This window comes from Chaetomium strumarium (genome assembly GCF_033439665.1).
Source record: "Chaetomium strumarium strain CBS 333.67 chromosome Unknown B0T15scaffold_7, whole genome shotgun sequence".
Lineage (NCBI taxonomy): Eukaryota > Fungi > Ascomycota > Sordariomycetes > Sordariales > Chaetomiaceae > Chaetomium > Chaetomium strumarium.
In genome coordinates this window covers 1536498-1552415 of record NW_026944435.1, presented here as the reverse complement: position 1 = coordinate 1552415, position 15918 = coordinate 1536498, and the positions used below count along the sequence as shown (strand labels likewise).

General features: G+C 57.3%; 5 protein-coding genes across 5 annotated transcripts; 3 read left to right on the top strand and 2 right to left on the bottom strand.

Annotated features, from left to right (window-relative positions):
- Positions 1 to 311: 311 nt before the first annotated feature.
- B0T15DRAFT_542789 (uncharacterized protein) lies at positions 312 to 2155 on the top strand. Its single transcript, XM_062869942.1, has 4 exons — positions 312 to 839; positions 892 to 910; positions 977 to 1081; positions 1144 to 2155. Exons 1-4 carry the CDS (start codon positions 638 to 640, stop codon positions 1934 to 1936), a joined length of 1119 nt encoding a protein of 372 aa, XP_062718163.1. The 5' UTR covers positions 312 to 637; the 3' UTR covers positions 1937 to 2155.
- Positions 2156 to 2854: 699 nt separating this feature from the next.
- On the top strand, positions 2855 to 4854 carry B0T15DRAFT_303377 (uncharacterized protein). The gene is made up of 4 exons (XM_062863842.1): positions 2855 to 3206; positions 3261 to 3335; positions 3387 to 4412; positions 4464 to 4854. Exons 1-4 carry the CDS (start codon positions 3033 to 3035, stop codon positions 4755 to 4757), a joined length of 1569 nt encoding a protein of 522 aa, XP_062718162.1. The 5' UTR covers positions 2855 to 3032; the 3' UTR covers positions 4758 to 4854.
- Positions 4855 to 8503: 3649 nt separating this feature from the next.
- Positions 8504 to 10537, top strand: B0T15DRAFT_303458 (uncharacterized protein). Its single transcript, XM_062863843.1, has 2 exons — positions 8504 to 9446; positions 9519 to 10537. Exons 1-2 carry the CDS (start codon positions 8926 to 8928, stop codon positions 10192 to 10194), a joined length of 1197 nt encoding a protein of 398 aa, XP_062718161.1. The 5' UTR covers positions 8504 to 8925; the 3' UTR covers positions 10195 to 10537.
- Positions 10538 to 10754: 217 nt separating this feature from the next.
- Positions 10755 to 12183, bottom strand: B0T15DRAFT_303327 (Nnf1-domain-containing protein). Its single transcript, XM_062863841.1, has 3 exons — positions 11568 to 12183; positions 11232 to 11356; positions 10755 to 11149 (listed from the first exon to the last, which is right to left on the bottom strand). Exons 1-3 carry the CDS (start codon positions 11976 to 11978, stop codon positions 10852 to 10854), a joined length of 834 nt encoding a protein of 277 aa, XP_062718160.1. The 5' UTR covers positions 11979 to 12183; the 3' UTR covers positions 10755 to 10851.
- Positions 12184 to 12798: 615 nt separating this feature from the next.
- B0T15DRAFT_303290 (uncharacterized protein) lies at positions 12799 to 15717 on the bottom strand. Its single transcript, XM_062863839.1, has 2 exons — positions 15363 to 15717; positions 12799 to 15303 (listed from the first exon to the last, which is right to left on the bottom strand). The coding sequence occupies exons 1-2, from the start codon at positions 15511 to 15513 to the stop codon at positions 12806 to 12808; spliced, it is 2649 nt and encodes an 882-aa protein (XP_062718159.1). The 5' UTR covers positions 15514 to 15717; the 3' UTR covers positions 12799 to 12805.
- Between the last annotated feature and the right edge of the window lie 201 nt (positions 15718 to 15918).

The following is a 15918-nucleotide window of genomic DNA, read 5'->3' as shown; positions in this document are numbered from 1 at the left end:
GCAGCGGCTGAGCGAGTGGGCGCGGTAAGCGGCGGCGGGGCGTGTGCACTGCTTGGCATCCTCATCCGTGACGTTATTTCCGTAAAGTGACGGGAAAGAGCGTGAAATTTACCGTCAGAATCGAGACAAGAGAAGCCCCACCACTACCAAACTGTACTCTTCTAGATTGCTACAGCCCCCACAGCCCTACCTAAGGTACCTAATGTAGGTAGCTTCGTGAGAGGCGTATACTGTGTCGGAACCCTGTTTTTACCGGAATTCCATTGCAGTGGCAAAGCTTTCAAGCACTTTGTAGCGTTCTGGACTTTACTGTAGAAAACAACCCCTGCCCGACACGTGCTGCATGGGGTCGAGTCTCGGCAGAAGCCTTGTTTTGAAGTTGGAGCCCCAACAATTGCTGGTGGAACCAAACGGCGCGGTGAATAAGTTCGGCTGAGGACGCCATTTTGTTCTGTTTCCACTTGAAGTTCATCTTGCACTAGTACTAGTATGTCGAAGAGCGCCCTCGGTCTTCAATCATCATTTTAGTGCGACAAAGTCAACGGTGACGGCAATGGAGCGATGTAAATCTCCGACTGGCAGACCTTGAAGATCTGGCTTTACGACTCACTCTCACACTCTCAAACTGAACTCGACAATGGCGTCACCGGCGCCGGCCTCACAGCCGCCAAGCCTTTCGTTGCGCTTGAAATCGGCCATGATTATGGGGATGACGGGCGTCATATCGCGCTGCTTTTTGTACGGATTCAACAAGGTGGAAGTGACGGGCCTATCACGGTTCCTCGACTTGCTAGACAGCCGTAAAGACCCTGCAAAGAGAGAGCGCGGACTCCTGACGGGTGGGGATATGAGTTTAGCCCAATGTCCAAACCACATGCTGACCTGCCGTAGTCTCCAACCACATTAGCGTGTGAGTGTCCGTTATGAATTCGAGCTACTAGTGCCGGGCATCAGTTCTCATCATGCCTCCAACCAGACTCGACGACCCCGTTGTCTGGGGCCTTCTCCCCCTCAGCTACGCCTTCGATCCATCCAACTTGCGCTGGACCCTCGGGGCGGCAGATATATGCTTCAAAAACAAGCAAGCCTCACCACCTCCCGCGTTCCTCACACGCAATGGCTAGCTAATACGCCGGTTTTCAGACTCTTCTCAACCTTCTTCACACACGGCCAAGTCCTCCCGTGCCACCGGCTGAAGCACTCCCCCTTTGGCGGGCCGTTCCAGCCCGTTGTCAGGGAGGCCATCCGCCTGCTGTCGACCCCTCCCTCCTCAGCCTTGCCGCCCGCCCACTTGACTTACAGCACAAACGGGGAGGACACCCACATCTCCCCGCTGGCCTACCCGCTGCACCGCCGCTTTTCCTGGGTGCACGTCTTCCCCGAGGGCTGCGTCCACCAGCACGCGTCGACCGATTTGCGCTACTTCAAGTGGGGGCTGGCTCGCCTCATCCTCGAGTCTGACCCCGCGCCGGACGTCCTGCCCATGTTCATCGACGGCACGCAGCGTTGCATGCCCGAGGACAGGGGGTTCCCGCGCTTTCTGCCGAGAATCGGGAAGACAGTACGGGTGGCATTTGGCGAGGTGCTGGATTATGAGGCGACCTTTGGCGATTTGAGGAGGCGTTGGGAGGGGTTGGTGAAGCGAGAGCGGGAGAGGGTTGCTTCCAAGGGAGGACGGGGCAGAGGAAGGGAACTCATGCTGCTGCCAGGGGACCTGCCGACGGATGAGTTGAAGTATGGCAGGGAGGCGCAGGAGATTAGGATAGAGGTTGCGCGGCGGATGAGGGAGGAGATTCTCAAGGTCCGAAAGGCCCTCGGCGGATATCCGGAGCCGGACCCGTCTTTTGCGTTGGCAGAGACTTGGAGGCTGGACGATGATATTGGGGAGAAGAAGTATAAAAGCCGGGTTGATGGGAGCAGTATAAACCAAGATTAGGTGCGGTGACCATCTGCTTGGGATGCGTTTGACCTAGTTGTTGGTTTATAAGTTCTAGGTTTGCACGTGTCGCCAGGATAGACTTGTACCTCCCTCTATTTAATACTAGTGCTATTCATAGAAGGCATTCGGAAGGATCAAATACAGCCTACAGTACGATGTCTTTGTATGTATGGGTAGATACGGTCCTTAACTAGAAACGACCCTGTATTTTCCTCTGTTTTCTCTTGTGGTTTACGGGTCGACTCAAGCGAATCATTACCCGATGCCCATCAGCGACAGCTTAATAATAAAAGGCATGCCGGCAGCCGAACCCTGCATTTGTGGCTTCTGGAACCGGCCCGGGCCCGGGGGCCAAGCCGGTGACGGTCCCACAAATTCACTTAGCGGGGCGAAGAGCTGTGATGCAGATTTCGATCGGACCTCCTCCCGGGAAGAGAAGTTGGAGGGTCGGAAGCAAAAGTAGGTGCCTAGCCGAGCTACTCATTACGTAGGTAATGGCCAAGTCGTGAGGTCATGCAATGGGTATCAGAGCATCATCGACTTCTCGATCGTCTAAGGCTGGCAGCGGGTGGCATCGGGATGCCACAAGGGGGCAAGGATACTCCGTGCTCTCTGCAGTTCTGCACTGTCTGCAGATTGTGGGCCGCCCCAATATCAATTTTCTGCCCGCAAGCTGCTCTTTCCCCATCCCCGCTCTTAAAATCGTGACGGCGATTACCTACCACAGTGCACCATAAGTTCACCACGTTGCCACCGCGCTTTCTCCAAGAACTTGCAGCTCTCCCTGGGTCTACGCGTCTGTGCCTTCCTCGCCACCCACAAGGCCAGATACCATAACTTCTTTGGTGCCCATCTGATTCAGCATCAAGCTTCCCGTAACAATCTTGTACGAACTCTATTATAATCTATCGAACCCAGATTCCTGAGCTTTGCTGAGTTCTCTCGCCCAGATATCCATCCCCTCTCGCCTTCACCAAGCGACCGAAACCCTTCCTCCTTAGGTACTTCCTCCTCCCCACGCGCACAATTTTGGCATCGGGGCTTTTGGACAACACTACCATCTTCTTCTCCGTCCGCGGCACCACACACAGCCATGGCGACCAACGGAAACCTTAATCACCACGACCAGTACGCGGCTTCGGCCCAAACAGTAGAGGCCCAGGCCAATGCCGAGAACTCGGTCGACCAGCTTGACCCCAATGTGATCGGCTGGTACTTCGTGGAGCAGTTCTACCAGACCGTGAGCACTGCGCCTAGCAGGCTGCATGTAAGTCCATCGTTCTCAAATCCTACCATGGAACGTTACTGACTCTCGGGGCAGCTCTACTACGGGAAGAACGCACAGTTCGTTTGCGGCAAAGAGGCCGAAGCGGTTAATGTGGTTGTCGGAAGACAGGTAAGTTCGACGAGTCCTGTGAGTTTACCGGCCCTGACTCGTGCGCAATAGGGCATTCAAAACCGCATCAAGGCCTTGGATTTCCAGGACTGCAAGGTCCGGATCACAAACCTTGACTCGCAGGCCTCGAACGACAACATCGTCATCCAGGTCATTGGCGAGATTGCGAACAAGGGTGTTGAGCCCAAGAAGTTCGCACAGACGTTCGTCCTTGCACGGCAGCCGTCGGGCTATTTCGTCCTGAACGATATTCTGAGGTACCTCAATGAGGACCTTGAGGAGGAGAGTGCTGAGGACGCCGCCACCGCTGGGGAAACCCCGGCTGCGGCCGAGCCCGAAGCAAAGACCGAGGTCCCTGCTACTGAGGAGGTTACCCAGCAGGATCCTGCCCCCTTGGACACTGCAGCCGTGACCGAGAAGCTCGAGGAGGCGGTTGTTGAGTCCCCCGCGGCTCCCGCGGCCCCTGCCGCCGAGCCTGCTGCCGAGGCACAAGCTTCCGCCCCGGCCAACGAGACACAGACCCAACCCGACGTTGAGAAGGCTGTCGAGCAGATCGCCGAGGAGGACGTCAAGAAGCCGGAGGAACCCAAGGATCCCAGCCCCACTCCCGCTGCTGCACCCGCTTCGGTTCCGGCCCCGACCCCGGCACCGGCGCAACCTGAGAAGCCCAGGGAGCCCCCCAAGCCGATGTCCTGGGCCAGCCGCGTGGCCGCAGCTGCGGGAGCACAGCGTCCTGTCGCTCCCGCTCCCAAGGCCGCCACGCCTCCCGCTCCGGCTCCGGCTCAGCCACGTGCTCCGGTACCGGCCGCCCCTCAGCCAGCCGCAGCGCCCGCCGCGCGCGCCGCAACGCCCGAGAGCACCCCGGCGCCTGCCGCTCCAAAAGACCAGGGCAGTGAGTGGCAAACGGCCGAGACGAAGCGCCAGAGCCGCGCTCCGCACGCCGCTGCCGCTCCAACCGAGAAGGAGGGCACCATGGCATACATCAAGTATGTCACGGACAAAGTCAGAGACGAGGACTTGAAGGCCCACCTGACCAGCTTCGGGGAGCTTGCGTACTTCGACATCAACCGCCAGAAGGTTAGATGATCCATGCAAATTCACTCGATGATCTGACTAACCTCTACATAGAACTGCGCGTTTGTCGAGTTCAAGACGCAGGCGGGATACAGCGCCGCGGTTGCCGCGAATCCCCACACCGTGAACGGCGAGAACATCGTCGTGGAGCAGCGCCGGCCGAAAGCCAACGCGTACGGAGGCGCCAACTACAACGCGGCGCGGGGTGGTGCCGGCCGCGGCGGGCGCGGCGGATACGAGTCGTCCCGGACCGGAAGCCAGGGTGGCCGCGGCGGGTTTGGCGGCCAGTCCCGGGGCCGCGGTGGCGGTCCCCGTGGACGGGGAACTCCCCAGGTTGGTGCTGCCTAGTTGGCGACCACTGCGTGATGTTCCGAACTGCCAACCGCCGCCGTCGACGGGGACAAATCCAGTCTGGTTTCTGCGGCTATGAGTGGTTGCCGTTCGGTCTTTTCATTATTTTTCGTCTCAACATCACTGGTGGAGGGGTTCTGCGAGATGGAAGGCATTTATTGGTGCGTCATGGAGTAACGGGGTTATCATGAATGAGGTTAGGAAAGGAAAACCGGTCAAAAGCACTATGGACGTTTCGTTTTTGGCAAAGAGGTGTGCTCTGTTCCTATTCCTTGAGGGTGTGCTCTATTTTGCTCCTTGACGCGAAGCATTTTTTCTGTATTTGCTTCACTCGCCGTCCACCTCAAACGCACTCACCATCAACCATAGAACTGTTGATTTCGTCATCGTTGGCGCTGGGGGCGGAAACAAAGGGCTCTCACGTTTACGAAAGTTTCATCTGGACACGGCGCCCCGAATGGAGACGAGGGCAGGATCTTGCCAGGCCACATTCCCTCCATTCTCCTAATCCCTTCCTGTACAGAGTTAGCGGGCAGGCGGATATGCAGAAGGACTCCGGGACAGCAGTCGGCCGGGGGCCTGGGTAGATATGACGGTTAATGGTAAAGACCTGAGATGCTCTTCCGTATACTGATTCCGGACGTTCCCCATGCTTGTTTTGTCCTTGCCGACAGACTCTATTTGCGTCTTCAATGTCTAGCTGTAGGAACCGACGCACATCCTCTTGCCTGCCCGAGTGCCCATGCTTTTGTCGACCTTGTCCACGTTTTCATCCTGGTGCCCAAGAAGATAGGAAACCTCGCACATCGCTCCATTGAACGCCCGTGTGGAGGATGATAAGATAGGTAGGTCTATCAGTCAGTAAGCCTGAGGAAGCTTGCCGTCATGTTCGCGTAGGACAGCACCACTCCTGACCGGTGAATATGAGTTACGACGGAGATGCACGTCTCAGCGCTGCAGAGTTCACCAGAGGTTACTGTGTATGTTTTGATACTGGGAGTTCGAATGCGTCTCCGAGTCCCGGGGCTAGCGATAGATGCTCGACACAGATCGCCTTGATACAGACGGCGTAGATGGAAGGTAGTAGACTTCCCTTTCCTGTCCAAATAGGATCGACACCCCACATCCTGCGTTGGGTCAGGAGTATAGTGTAAGACACACGATACCGGTGGTGTTGCGGATTGCGCAGCTCTCACGGCACTCACGTCACTTGATCGTCCTTGGAGATCGACAATGCGACGGTGCAACTCCCGAGGATCGACGCTGCAACTCCGAGTTTCCCACTACTTCTGCCGCTTCTGCATCCCCCAGAGAGAGAAAAAAAGGCCTCAACGCAGAGGATCGCTTCCATGACCGCGGCACGCTGTGTCTCGAGTCTCTCGGCCGTTGAGGAGGCCGTCGACGAGGGGTAAGAAGTTAGGGCTCCACGACGGTTTTCACGGTCTACACAGTAGGTTTGCTGCGGGTCAGCCATTCTAGTTCCGGAAAGGTCGAGGCCTGTCAAACCCGAGGTCCTAGTACACATGCGTTTTAAGGGTGTTTATCAGCAGCTTAGCTCAGTAAGCTTGGGGGGATCCGGGGCTCAACTCATCCCGGCGCCGAGCTCCAGTCCAAGCGACATCGGGGCTTTGAAAGAAAAGACGTCCATCGTCGGGCTCCAATTCCCCTCCAAACCAACAGTTACCTGAGGTATTAATTAATACTTAAATACTAGAAGCTTCTCTAACCTTAGTGTAATGTCAGGGGTCGAGTCACCCGTTCTCCAGTTGTACATCCAAAACATACTTCGAACGTTCATGCGAGCTTCGCTGAACAAAACTTCTTCGCCTTCCCCGTCTGGCGACGATCAGCCCGGCCAGCCAAATGCGGGAGCGAAAGAGGCAATGGGCGCCCTTGCCGAAGATCACGCCGGGCCTGGCGAGGCCGCGCTCCCACCTTCCCAAACGGTCAACGCGCCCTTTGACGGAACTTGAACGAGTGAATCGATGGTCTGGGCCCACTAGTACCCACCAACGGTTCAGCCTCGATAGTAGATGACGCGGGTGCTGCGAACCCTGGAGGACGGAGGAGAGGAACGGAAATCGTTGATCAAGACGAGCGAAATCATGAAAACTGCAGCAACTGCGAGAGCCAGGTCTCAGCGGTTTATTTAGCACCCGTGGATATGGAGGATTGTCCCACGTTACCTGAGTGATTCTATCCCGGAGGCGGTTTAATCAGCCTTCTTTCGACCTGCCAAGTTCAGCCGTCGCATATGGAGAGCTTGGAAGAAGGTGCCGCCACACGGCACTGCCAGAAGCCCAGATTCGGGGCACTGCAGGGCACGTAAGTGTACCTACCTGGTATCTGCCTTCTGGAAAAGATACAGGACCATTCCGTGCATTCTACACATTTCAGGTGCCACGGATTCCAACCCCGCGAAGACATCGACTCTCAGAGAGCGGAAAGGGTTGGTATTAGGGCCAAGACACCTAACGTTAAGCTCCTTCTTCATCCAGGCCCAAGGAAAACGCGAAACCGGTCCCGAATTCTTGAACCCCGGCACGGAACTGCATGCAGGACCCCAAACCACCTACCTGGAACAGCCTAGCCCGGGCTGCGTGGTAATCCACTTTCGCCTCGGTGGTTGGCTGGCGCGGCTGCAATGCGCCCATCGACCAGCATTTGGACGAGGGCAGCATCGCGATGGCGGAGAGGCATAACGCTAGTTACAGTATGTTTCGGGAAGAAACTCTCACAGAGACGGAGATGATTGATGATGGTGGGTCCCGACGGCCATCGCACAACATGGTGTTCGTACTCTCCGTAATATATGCAAAACAGGAGGCGCTGGCCAGTGCCGGGAGGGGGACGCGGAGCCGAATGAAATTTGATAGAGAGCTGATTGCGGACAGCGCCAACGGCTTCTGCGATCCAGCCGGGTAAAAGAATGCTGTGACACCATCACACCTTCCCACCACTTCCACTCGGTAAGTTTCCTATCTACTCGCCCAAGTTGGTAACGGGAAGCTCTCGGAATTCCAGACCGACCAGAACCACTTGTGTCTACGGGCGCTGTCACCTCGCAATAGTAAACATTGAACCAAGCGGCGGTCAGTACCCTTGCGGTCAGTTAATAATGTTCGTTACAAGTCTGCCTGCCTTAATGGGAGCTCATGGGAGATCTAGGTGTATATTGATCTGGAACAAGTGCACCTAGTTATTAGTTGGTACGGAATTGCAAGGGTGCGGGTGCTTTTTAACGACCGGCCTGCTCTTATTAAAACTGCAGTGTGCTGTTGCTGACGAGCCCGGGGTTGGCTTTTCAGCCCCTCAACCATCGCCAAGGACGGGAGTCATGCTTGGGCAATCGCACCTTCCTTACCTATTGAGAATTGTGAGGTACACTTGGCACAAAACTTCCCCTTCCCGTCACTTTGTCCGTCTCCATCGTCGCCTTCACCCTGGTTGTCCAGTGAGCACCTTGTGGGCCATCTTACTCTTCCCAGTGACCCAGTCCCACGTTCCACTCTGTCAAGCCCGTCGCATTCCGCTCCCTACCTACTAGACGCGAGGGCCTTCTCTTGCCTTTCTCACTCTTAAATCCGCCGGGCCCGATTTAGACTTCCGATCATTCGAGTTCCGAAGCCGTGCGGCGTCGGCCTACATACACCTCTACCTTCTTGCCTTCTGCATTGGCGTCTTTTGCCCCTGAACGACCTGCAGCCTTTGCTTGCGCCTAGAACTACCTAGTTACCAGACTAATCGGCATGCCCTGTCGCCTTGGCATCTCATTTCAGCTCCCATATTATACCTCGACGGCTTGAGGGACTCAGACTTGGTGCATGGGTGGGAGAGGCAGTGCCTGGGCGAAAATTCCGTCAAATTCAACCGCGGTTCGTGTTGTCGGGAAGAGCATTGTGACATCCGAGCAGCGCCTTCACTCTACCTGCTGAAGCACCACTAGGCGGCGCATAAGGACCGGGCATGCCATGCAGGAGAGGAACAGATCAACAGGAGAGTGAGTCAGTGCTCACAACCAAAGGGAAACACCGACAAGGAGAGAGGAGGGGGGAGGGGGAGGGGGCCACAGAATCAGTCTGGTTCCGGATCCACACGAAGCCGCCGCCGCCGTAGCGCGCAGCAGCGCCGCTCAAGGCATCGCAAACCGAAGCTCGCTTGTCCCATGGCTCGACGACCCAGCGATGCCTTCTCCCAGTACAGCGCCGGCTGCGAGGCGTCGTCCGGGCGCCCGCGCCGCATGTCGATGGAGGAGGACATGTTCTACCGGGAGCTCATGACGTCGCGGCCCGCCAGGCCGCCGAGCTACGAGTCGGCTATGAAGGCGGCCATCGCAGCGCAGAGGAAGACGCTCGCAGCTGCCATTGTGGGGTCTTCTGGAAGCTTACCCGAAGATGTGCTGCCGCAGTACTCGTGCGACATCAACCTGGAGGGCGTGTTCATGCGCAAGATGGAGATCGAGGAAACCACGAAGCGAGCCGAGTACCGTGACTGGAGGATGGTGTACGTCGAGCTGCGCGGCACTGCGCTCAACTTCTATTCGGTCAAGAAGGAGCGATGGTGGTCGTCGAAAAACGACGGTCCGGACATATCACCCGACAACCCGCCATGGGTGAAAAAGTCGACCCTGGAGAAGAGCTACACACTGCTGCATGCGGATGCCGGCATTGCCGCCGACTACAGAAAGTGCGTTGGACCATTCCGCCGTCAAGCACGGGCGCGGACCCCTATTCAGAGATAATTGCTGACCAAAGCTAGGCGGCGGTACGTCATCCGCATGCGGGCAGAGACAGACCAATTCCTACTGTCGTGCGTCGAACTAGGAACGTTTGTCAAATGGCTGGACGGGATATTCGCTGCCATCCATGTCTCGTCACCGATCGACGAGCGAGACTTCCCCAGAGACTTCAGCATACCAAGGATCCAGAGGATACGGTGGCTACGAGGCCACAGGCCACAGCCCCAAGATAGCATCGGCTTCCAGCGCCTCACCGAGCAGCGGAGGCAAGAAGGGAGTGATGAAGACGAGGATGATGGCGAGGGCGAGGGTGAGGGTGAGGGCGGCGAACCACCAGACTCTGCATACCGAGGGGATGATCAGGGCGGTCCCAATCACGGCCCTCGAACCGACCACCCAGTTGTTGGGAGACTGTCAACCACATCGTATCCAAACGAGAGCATCGACCCGGTGACGGGCAAGTGGAAGCCACAGCACCACTGGACCTTGACTCACGACCAGCTATACGCCCGCCTTTGCTACTCCGTGCTGCTCTTCAAGAGCCCGCGCAAGAGTAACTACGTAATTGCGAGGGGAACGCGGTGGTATGTGGACTGGAACACAGGCCGCATGGTCCGCGTGCTGCCGCCGGCCTACGGCGAAGTGGATGTCATGGGGCCGTGGCAGGTCATTATGCCCGAGAACAGACTACTGTAAACCGACATGGCCGTTCCCGAGGCAATGGCGTCTACGGTAGCTGGTTGTCATCTTCTTGCACAACTGAGCAGTCTGCTCCGTTCTCCTCTTTGGTTATTCCTTTTGTCACATTAACGGCGTGGAGTTATCGGTACAGGCGGAGCATCGGATACATCTGACTGGCTAGTCCTTTCTTGTTTGCATACCACTTTAGCATGGCATTGAATATCTCGAGACGGTGGGCTGGGCGGGCTATAGCATCATATACCACATTTCCTTTCAGGGGTTGAAGTGGATTTGCACGGAATGGGTGAAAGGGGAAAGGTCCATGCCGGTTTCGGGTGCCTCCAGTTTGATATCACTGTAGACACAGTCGAACAGAGACAGATCAAAGCGGTGACTGCATCACCGAGTTCTGCTTGGTTCTTTGTAGACCGCTTTTGAATCCCTGATTTGTCTTTCTCTTTAATTCCGCCGAACGCCATCCCACCTGGCCCTCAACACCTGATATCCGTAAACATCCGTGGCCCCTAAACGCCAATTCCTATGCAACCGCGTTTTCCTAGCTTTCGCTGCATGACCCAAAGCCGCATCGAAACCCGGTTGGTTCGATGTCCCAAGCCCTATACCTTCCTGTCTCATCACCATTGCCCCAACCGCATCCCTCATAACCTCATCTCATCGTGTCCCAGCAGTCTGGACGGTCATGACATCCCTCTCCGCACCTCTCGTCTCCTCGGCTAGCTCCTCCACCACCTCGCCCAGCAGCACATTCGCCCCATCCATATCACGTAGGATCTTCTCGACACCTGCAAGCAGCGCCTCCATCTCAGAGCGCTGCGCCTGGATCTCTTCCCACAACTTTGCATTCGAGGCCTGCGTGTTTTGGAGTTTGGCATTGAGCTGGGATCGCTGGTGGGCTAGGTGCGGATTGAGGTGAGCGGACAGGATGGTTTCCGCGGGGAGCGTGTGCGGTCTATATAGGACGGATCAGCCCCCTGTCAAAACTACACGTTGAAAGGGTGGGGGAGCGGGGAGAACAAGAATGAACAACGTACGCGACAGGTGGCGCCGCTCCGTCCCCAGCCTCCAGTCTCCTCCTCGCGGCATCGCCGACCAACCCTTCCAACTCGTTCAGCCTTGCCACAACCTGCCTGTTGGACATTATCGTCTCGAACTCTCTCTGTTGTCAACCAGTCAGCACCAGCGACCCAATCAGGCGTGCATTCATACGCTGCAAGAGAGCAACTTGGCTGTAACCAGAAGTTTGCGGAAAATGGAAAGCCCAGCCAACCCTCTCCCAGGCCATCTCAATGCGGTACCCCAAAATCTTCCAGGAGCCAGAAAGTTCCCCCAAAAGGAAAAAGAAAAAAGAAAAAAGAAAGGAGACGTACGTTCCATAACCCCCCCAACCTCTCAACCATCTGCCGCTGCACAAACTCCAGTGTCCCCGGCGCCCGCGCCGCAATGGTGGGAAAGCATGCCGCGAAGTTGTCTCGGTTGATCTTGTCCAGCGTGTGCTTGGCAGTGGACGCAAAGAGCGCCTGCAGGCGGGCAGCGCGGGGACCGGGGGTGATTGGGGCTGCTGTGTCTTGTGGGGGAGGAGGGTCTGGGTCGGAGGAGGGTTCTTGTTCTCTTTGTTGTTCCGGCGCGGAGGCGGAGGCGCCCGTGGAATCTGCTTGACCAGAGGCTGTTTCTGTTTGTGGTGGTGGTGGTGGTGGTGGTGGTGGTAGTTGTGGTGTGTCGAGCATCTCGGTGTCCTGCTGTTGCTGCGCTCCATGAGGAGGATCCTGCTTAGATGGCATTGTCGAGGAGAGCCAAGCAGTGATCAATTCGTTTTGAGAATTCAGTTTGGAAGGCTGTGCTGTGTCAATTTTGCGGTTGCAAGCAGAAATGCTCGTTCTCAGTCTTGCAAGGTGAAATGTCCGTTCCGGATTGACGGGAATGGAGATGCTGCCCCGATTGTCGCGTCGCGCTCCCTAGTCTGCGGCGCGTCTGAGCTCTCTGGACGACAGCGGGGTGTAGGGTCTAAAATGCGGGGCACAGTGCCGGGATGATATTTTCAGTAAGAGATGTAATGCAAGCGTACTGGCGTATTACCTTCTCCGTTATTACAATATCACTGGGCAGCTTGGCCTTGACATGGTGATAATCATGGTAATCCTCTGCGATGGGTTCTGAGTCTTCTGACGGTATTCCACCCTGACAGATAAGATGTATATCACGCACACTATAATCAATAAGATTGTTCTCAAGACCTTCATTACGACGACGTATCCGGAGAGAACTCCTCACAAGGTCAACGCAGTGTATATTAGGAAAAATTATTGCCGCTTGAGGAAGTTGAGTAGGAGTTTTGTTTGCCCGCTCTTCCTTCATCACATCCTGGCAGACCATCCCGCCGCATCTCCTACAAGATCGTCTTTACACAGAGTAACCGAGCATCTCTCATCCCAACATTCCATCCATCGTCCCTTCATAAACCCACAAGGTTACAAAACGTCATCTTCCTCATATCTTCTCAATATCTTCTCATTCCCAACACCATGTAGATTGCAACCCCCGCCCAAAGTACATCGAAACAACCAACCGCCTCAAAATAGCCACCTGCAACAGTAAGGTATAAAAAGGATCACGAAAAGTCCACCGTCGTAGGCTGTCGGCTCCCGTCCCGCCGTTCCAGCCTCCTCCGCCTCCTCCTATCTGCCGCGGCCGAATCCGTAAGCGGCCCGCTCGTAAACGTGGCATGGCTTCCACCAGGGCTCATCAAGCCTGCCGGACTCGCCAAGCTTGACACAGTCGCTCCCGCTGAAGGCATCGCGCCGGACGGCCCCACCCCTGGGCTGCCATGGGCACCAGGCGCTCCGGAGTAATAGGCCGAGTCTTTCCCGCCACCGGCACGTCTCGCAAACGCGGGGTTCGGCGGCGACAGCGGCGCAATCGGCTCGCTGTCGAGCGTTTCGGCAGTTGCGGAGGGAGCTGGGTGAGCAGCCTCGACGCGTTGTTCGGCAGCTGCCTCGGCGCGCCGCTGGCTGGACGAGTCGCGGCGGTAGCGCCGGTTGGTGGGTGTCTCGCCGCCGGAGTGACTGCTGACCGAGTCGTTACGCCTGCGGCGCATCTGCTCGCGGCGCGCTTCCTCGTCTGTGAGCATCCGCAGGGTGATGTTGCGGTCTCGGTCGTCGTGGACGCGCACGCGCACACTAACGGGGGCTGTGGTCGCTTGCGAGTTCTGGTCGCGTGCGCGCTCGCCTCGCCGGCGTCGTTCTTCCTCCTCTGCAAGCGCAAGCGCGCTGGCTGATGCTGCGGCGGCGGCAGCAGCCGAGTCGCCATCTTGTCTACGCCGACGGCTGCTGGGGGAGTTGTAGGTCCCGCTGGCATCCGAGTCATGATGGAAGATCCCATGAGGATCATTGGGCATCGGTGGCATTGCAACCGGCTCCGACACGTCATATCGGGTGTGTTGCCCTGACGCCATGCCTGGCTGGGAAATGGGTGCTGGTATAGGTGCCGGAGGCGGGACCGGAGCCGTGGCAGGCAGAGTTCCAGGCACAGGAGGTGCACCGGGAGTCGGGCGAACACTGCTTGGCGGTACAGGATCGTACGGAGTACTGCCGCGTGGTTCGATCGACGACTCGTCCGACATCACCGAGGTCTCCGTCATGGTGACCCCCGATGGAGGAGGGCGTGGGCGGTGTGGGCGACGCCTTGATTCGCGTCTCGACGGGCTAGGGTAACCATCACCCGTGTATTTCGAGACGCGGCGGCCAGCACGCCTGTCCTCCTCTTCCTCTCTCCGCCTATCCTCTTCATACCGCAGCCGCTCTTCCTCTCTCCTATCTCGTCTGTCCTTGCCCATCTTGGCCAAGAAACCCAACCCAATCCCAGCAAGCAACCCTTTACCCACCCCTCCACCCTTTCTTTGTTCAACAGGAGACCTGCGAGAAGGGCTGACATAAGACGAATAATCCGAGGCATCAACAGTACTGTCAAGGGCCGAGGTTCCAGCACGTGAGCGTCGTGGAGTCATAGGTCTGGGTGGCCTCCCGCCCGCAGGGGGACGAGGCGCCGGCAGCACTGATGATTCCTTTTCGTGGCGGCTTGGGTGCCTCCGTATGTCCTCGGTCCGCTCTGTGTACTCGCTTTCGGTGAAGTCAGTGAACTCGCTTCTGGGCGGGTGCCTGCGGACGCGGCTTGGCGTGTCTGTCGCAACAGCCGAATATTCGTCATCATGGCGCCTGTCTCCCCGATTCATCATCTTGGAAACCAGCGCGCCAGCTCCCAGGCCGGCGCCGGCCGCAAGAATCTTATTCATGAAGCCGCCTCCACCGCTGGCACGATGCCGCTCTGGCTCTTTCTCGTCGTAGTAGCTGTCGGACTCGCGCCGCGAGGAGATGACTGTCGGTTGACGTCCGCCGTGGGACCGATCCACAGGGCTCGGGGTGCGGCTCATCCCTCTCTCTGTATCTCTATGCTTTTTGCGACCTCGGAGAATCGCCAATGCGCCAGCACCGGCAGCGAGCGGGCCGAGCCACTTCATTCCTCCGCCTGATTTCGACGTCACACGGCTGCTTTCCTCGCCGACATAACTGTGGGCGGAGCCCCTATTCCACTCTCGTCTCCCGTGGTCGCGGTAATCGAGAACGAAGTAAAGCAACAGCAGGAATCCCATCCAGGTAGCGTAGAGAATGAAGAGCACCTTAGGCGAACCGTAGAGCGTAAGACCCAAGGGGACCTGAATAATGCCTAGCAGTGCGATGGCGCGGCCGAACCAGCGGTGCATATGCACTATGAAGGAGGGACGGCCGACACGCCCCCTGGCAAAGCGACCGCCCACGAGCTGGACCAGGATCAGAACGTATATAGCAACGCCGATGCCATGGTGCGGATTCGTCAAGTTTCGCGGAGGGCCGACGGCAAAGAAGCCAAGGACGAAGACGACAGTCGTGAGGCCAACAGCAAGAACCTGCAGGTAGGCGTGGTAGCGAACGGCGCTTCCCGGCCGACGGGTGTAGAACCTCGCCAGCAGCACGGCGATGGGGACGATGAAGAGGAAGGTCATTGCGGCGAGTACGCCATGGCCAAGGATCAGTGAGTGGTATTCTATCAGGGTTGAGAAGCGGTTGCCCATGCCTGCGGTCGACGATTAGCTTCTGCGACTGCTGGTCTGCGCCCGGAATTTCATTCTTTACCATTGTACCGCATGGTGTCGAAATTCAACCCCACGAGATTGGGCAAAAGGAACGTATTCTTGGTGAAGTCCCATGTCCCGTCGCCAACCGTCAGCGTGTCGGACGAGTAGGCACTCGACCCCGGCGGCGAAAGATTGTCTGCCGGCGCCATGGCGGCGGTGCGCGGCCCCGTTGGAGCCCAGGTCCGGCTAAGAAGCAATATACGAAGAGACTACCAACGTTTCGTCGTCGGGTATGGGGAGCTGTGGAAGAGAGTGAGGTCGCTGCAGCGCTGGGCACGGTCTCATGCGTCGTCTTGTTGATGGGTTCCAGCGGTGGAAGGAATGGCGGGGCAGTCGGGCTTATTCCGTATCAAAAACAAGCTGGACTGTTGTCCTGCGGATCGGCAATGCTTGCGAGAGATTCGTCGCCGGCGGGTTTGAAAATATGGTCCCGCTATAGACTACAACGACATCATCATCGTCGTCTCCTTCACGCACAAGCCAGCTTCCAGTTTCCCGGGAAAACCTGAACCTGCATGACCTGTGTGCCTCAATGAGCTGGCCCTGCCACAATC

Bases quoted from the DNA above. Each gene is read 5' to 3' on its own strand.
- B0T15DRAFT_542789 (XM_062869942.1), top strand. From the start codon at position 638: ATGGCGTCACCGGCGCCGGCCTCACAGCCGCCAAGCCTTTCGTTGCGC. The intron at 1,082-1,143 runs GCAAGCCTCACC...GCCGGTTTTCAG, and splicing joins GATATATGCTTCAAAAACAA to ACTCTTCTCAACCTTCTTCA.
- B0T15DRAFT_303377 (XM_062863842.1), top strand. From the start codon at position 3,033: ATGGCGACCAACGGAAACCTTAATCACCACGACCAGTACGCGGCTTCG. The intron at 3,207-3,260 runs GTAAGTCCATCG...CTCTCGGGGCAG, and splicing joins CTGCGCCTAGCAGGCTGCAT to CTCTACTACGGGAAGAACGC. The intron at 3,336-3,386 runs GTAAGTTCGACG...CGTGCGCAATAG, and splicing joins ATGTGGTTGTCGGAAGACAG to GGCATTCAAAACCGCATCAA.
- B0T15DRAFT_303458 (XM_062863843.1), top strand. From the start codon at position 8,926: ATGGCTCGACGACCCAGCGATGCCTTCTCCCAGTACAGCGCCGGCTGC. The intron at 9,447-9,518 runs GTGCGTTGGACC...GACCAAAGCTAG, and splicing joins ATTGCCGCCGACTACAGAAA to GCGGCGGTACGTCATCCGCA.
- B0T15DRAFT_303327 (XM_062863841.1), bottom strand. From the start codon at position 11,978: ATGCCATCTAAGCAGGATCCTCCTCATGGAGCGCAGCAACAGCAGGAC. The intron at 11,357-11,567 runs GTACGTCTCCTT...GGTTGACAACAG, and splicing joins GGTTGGGGGGGTTATGGAAC to AGAGAGTTCGAGACGATAAT. The intron at 11,150-11,231 runs GTACGTTGTTCA...CGTCCTATATAG, and splicing joins GGAGCGGCGCCACCTGTCGC to ACCGCACACGCTCCCCGCGG.
- B0T15DRAFT_303290 (XM_062863839.1), bottom strand. From the start codon at position 15,513: ATGGCGCCGGCAGACAATCTTTCGCCGCCGGGGTCGAGTGCCTACTCG. The intron at 15,304-15,362 runs GTAAAGAATGAA...CGTCGACCGCAG, and splicing joins CGACACCATGCGGTACAATG to GCATGGGCAACCGCTTCTCA.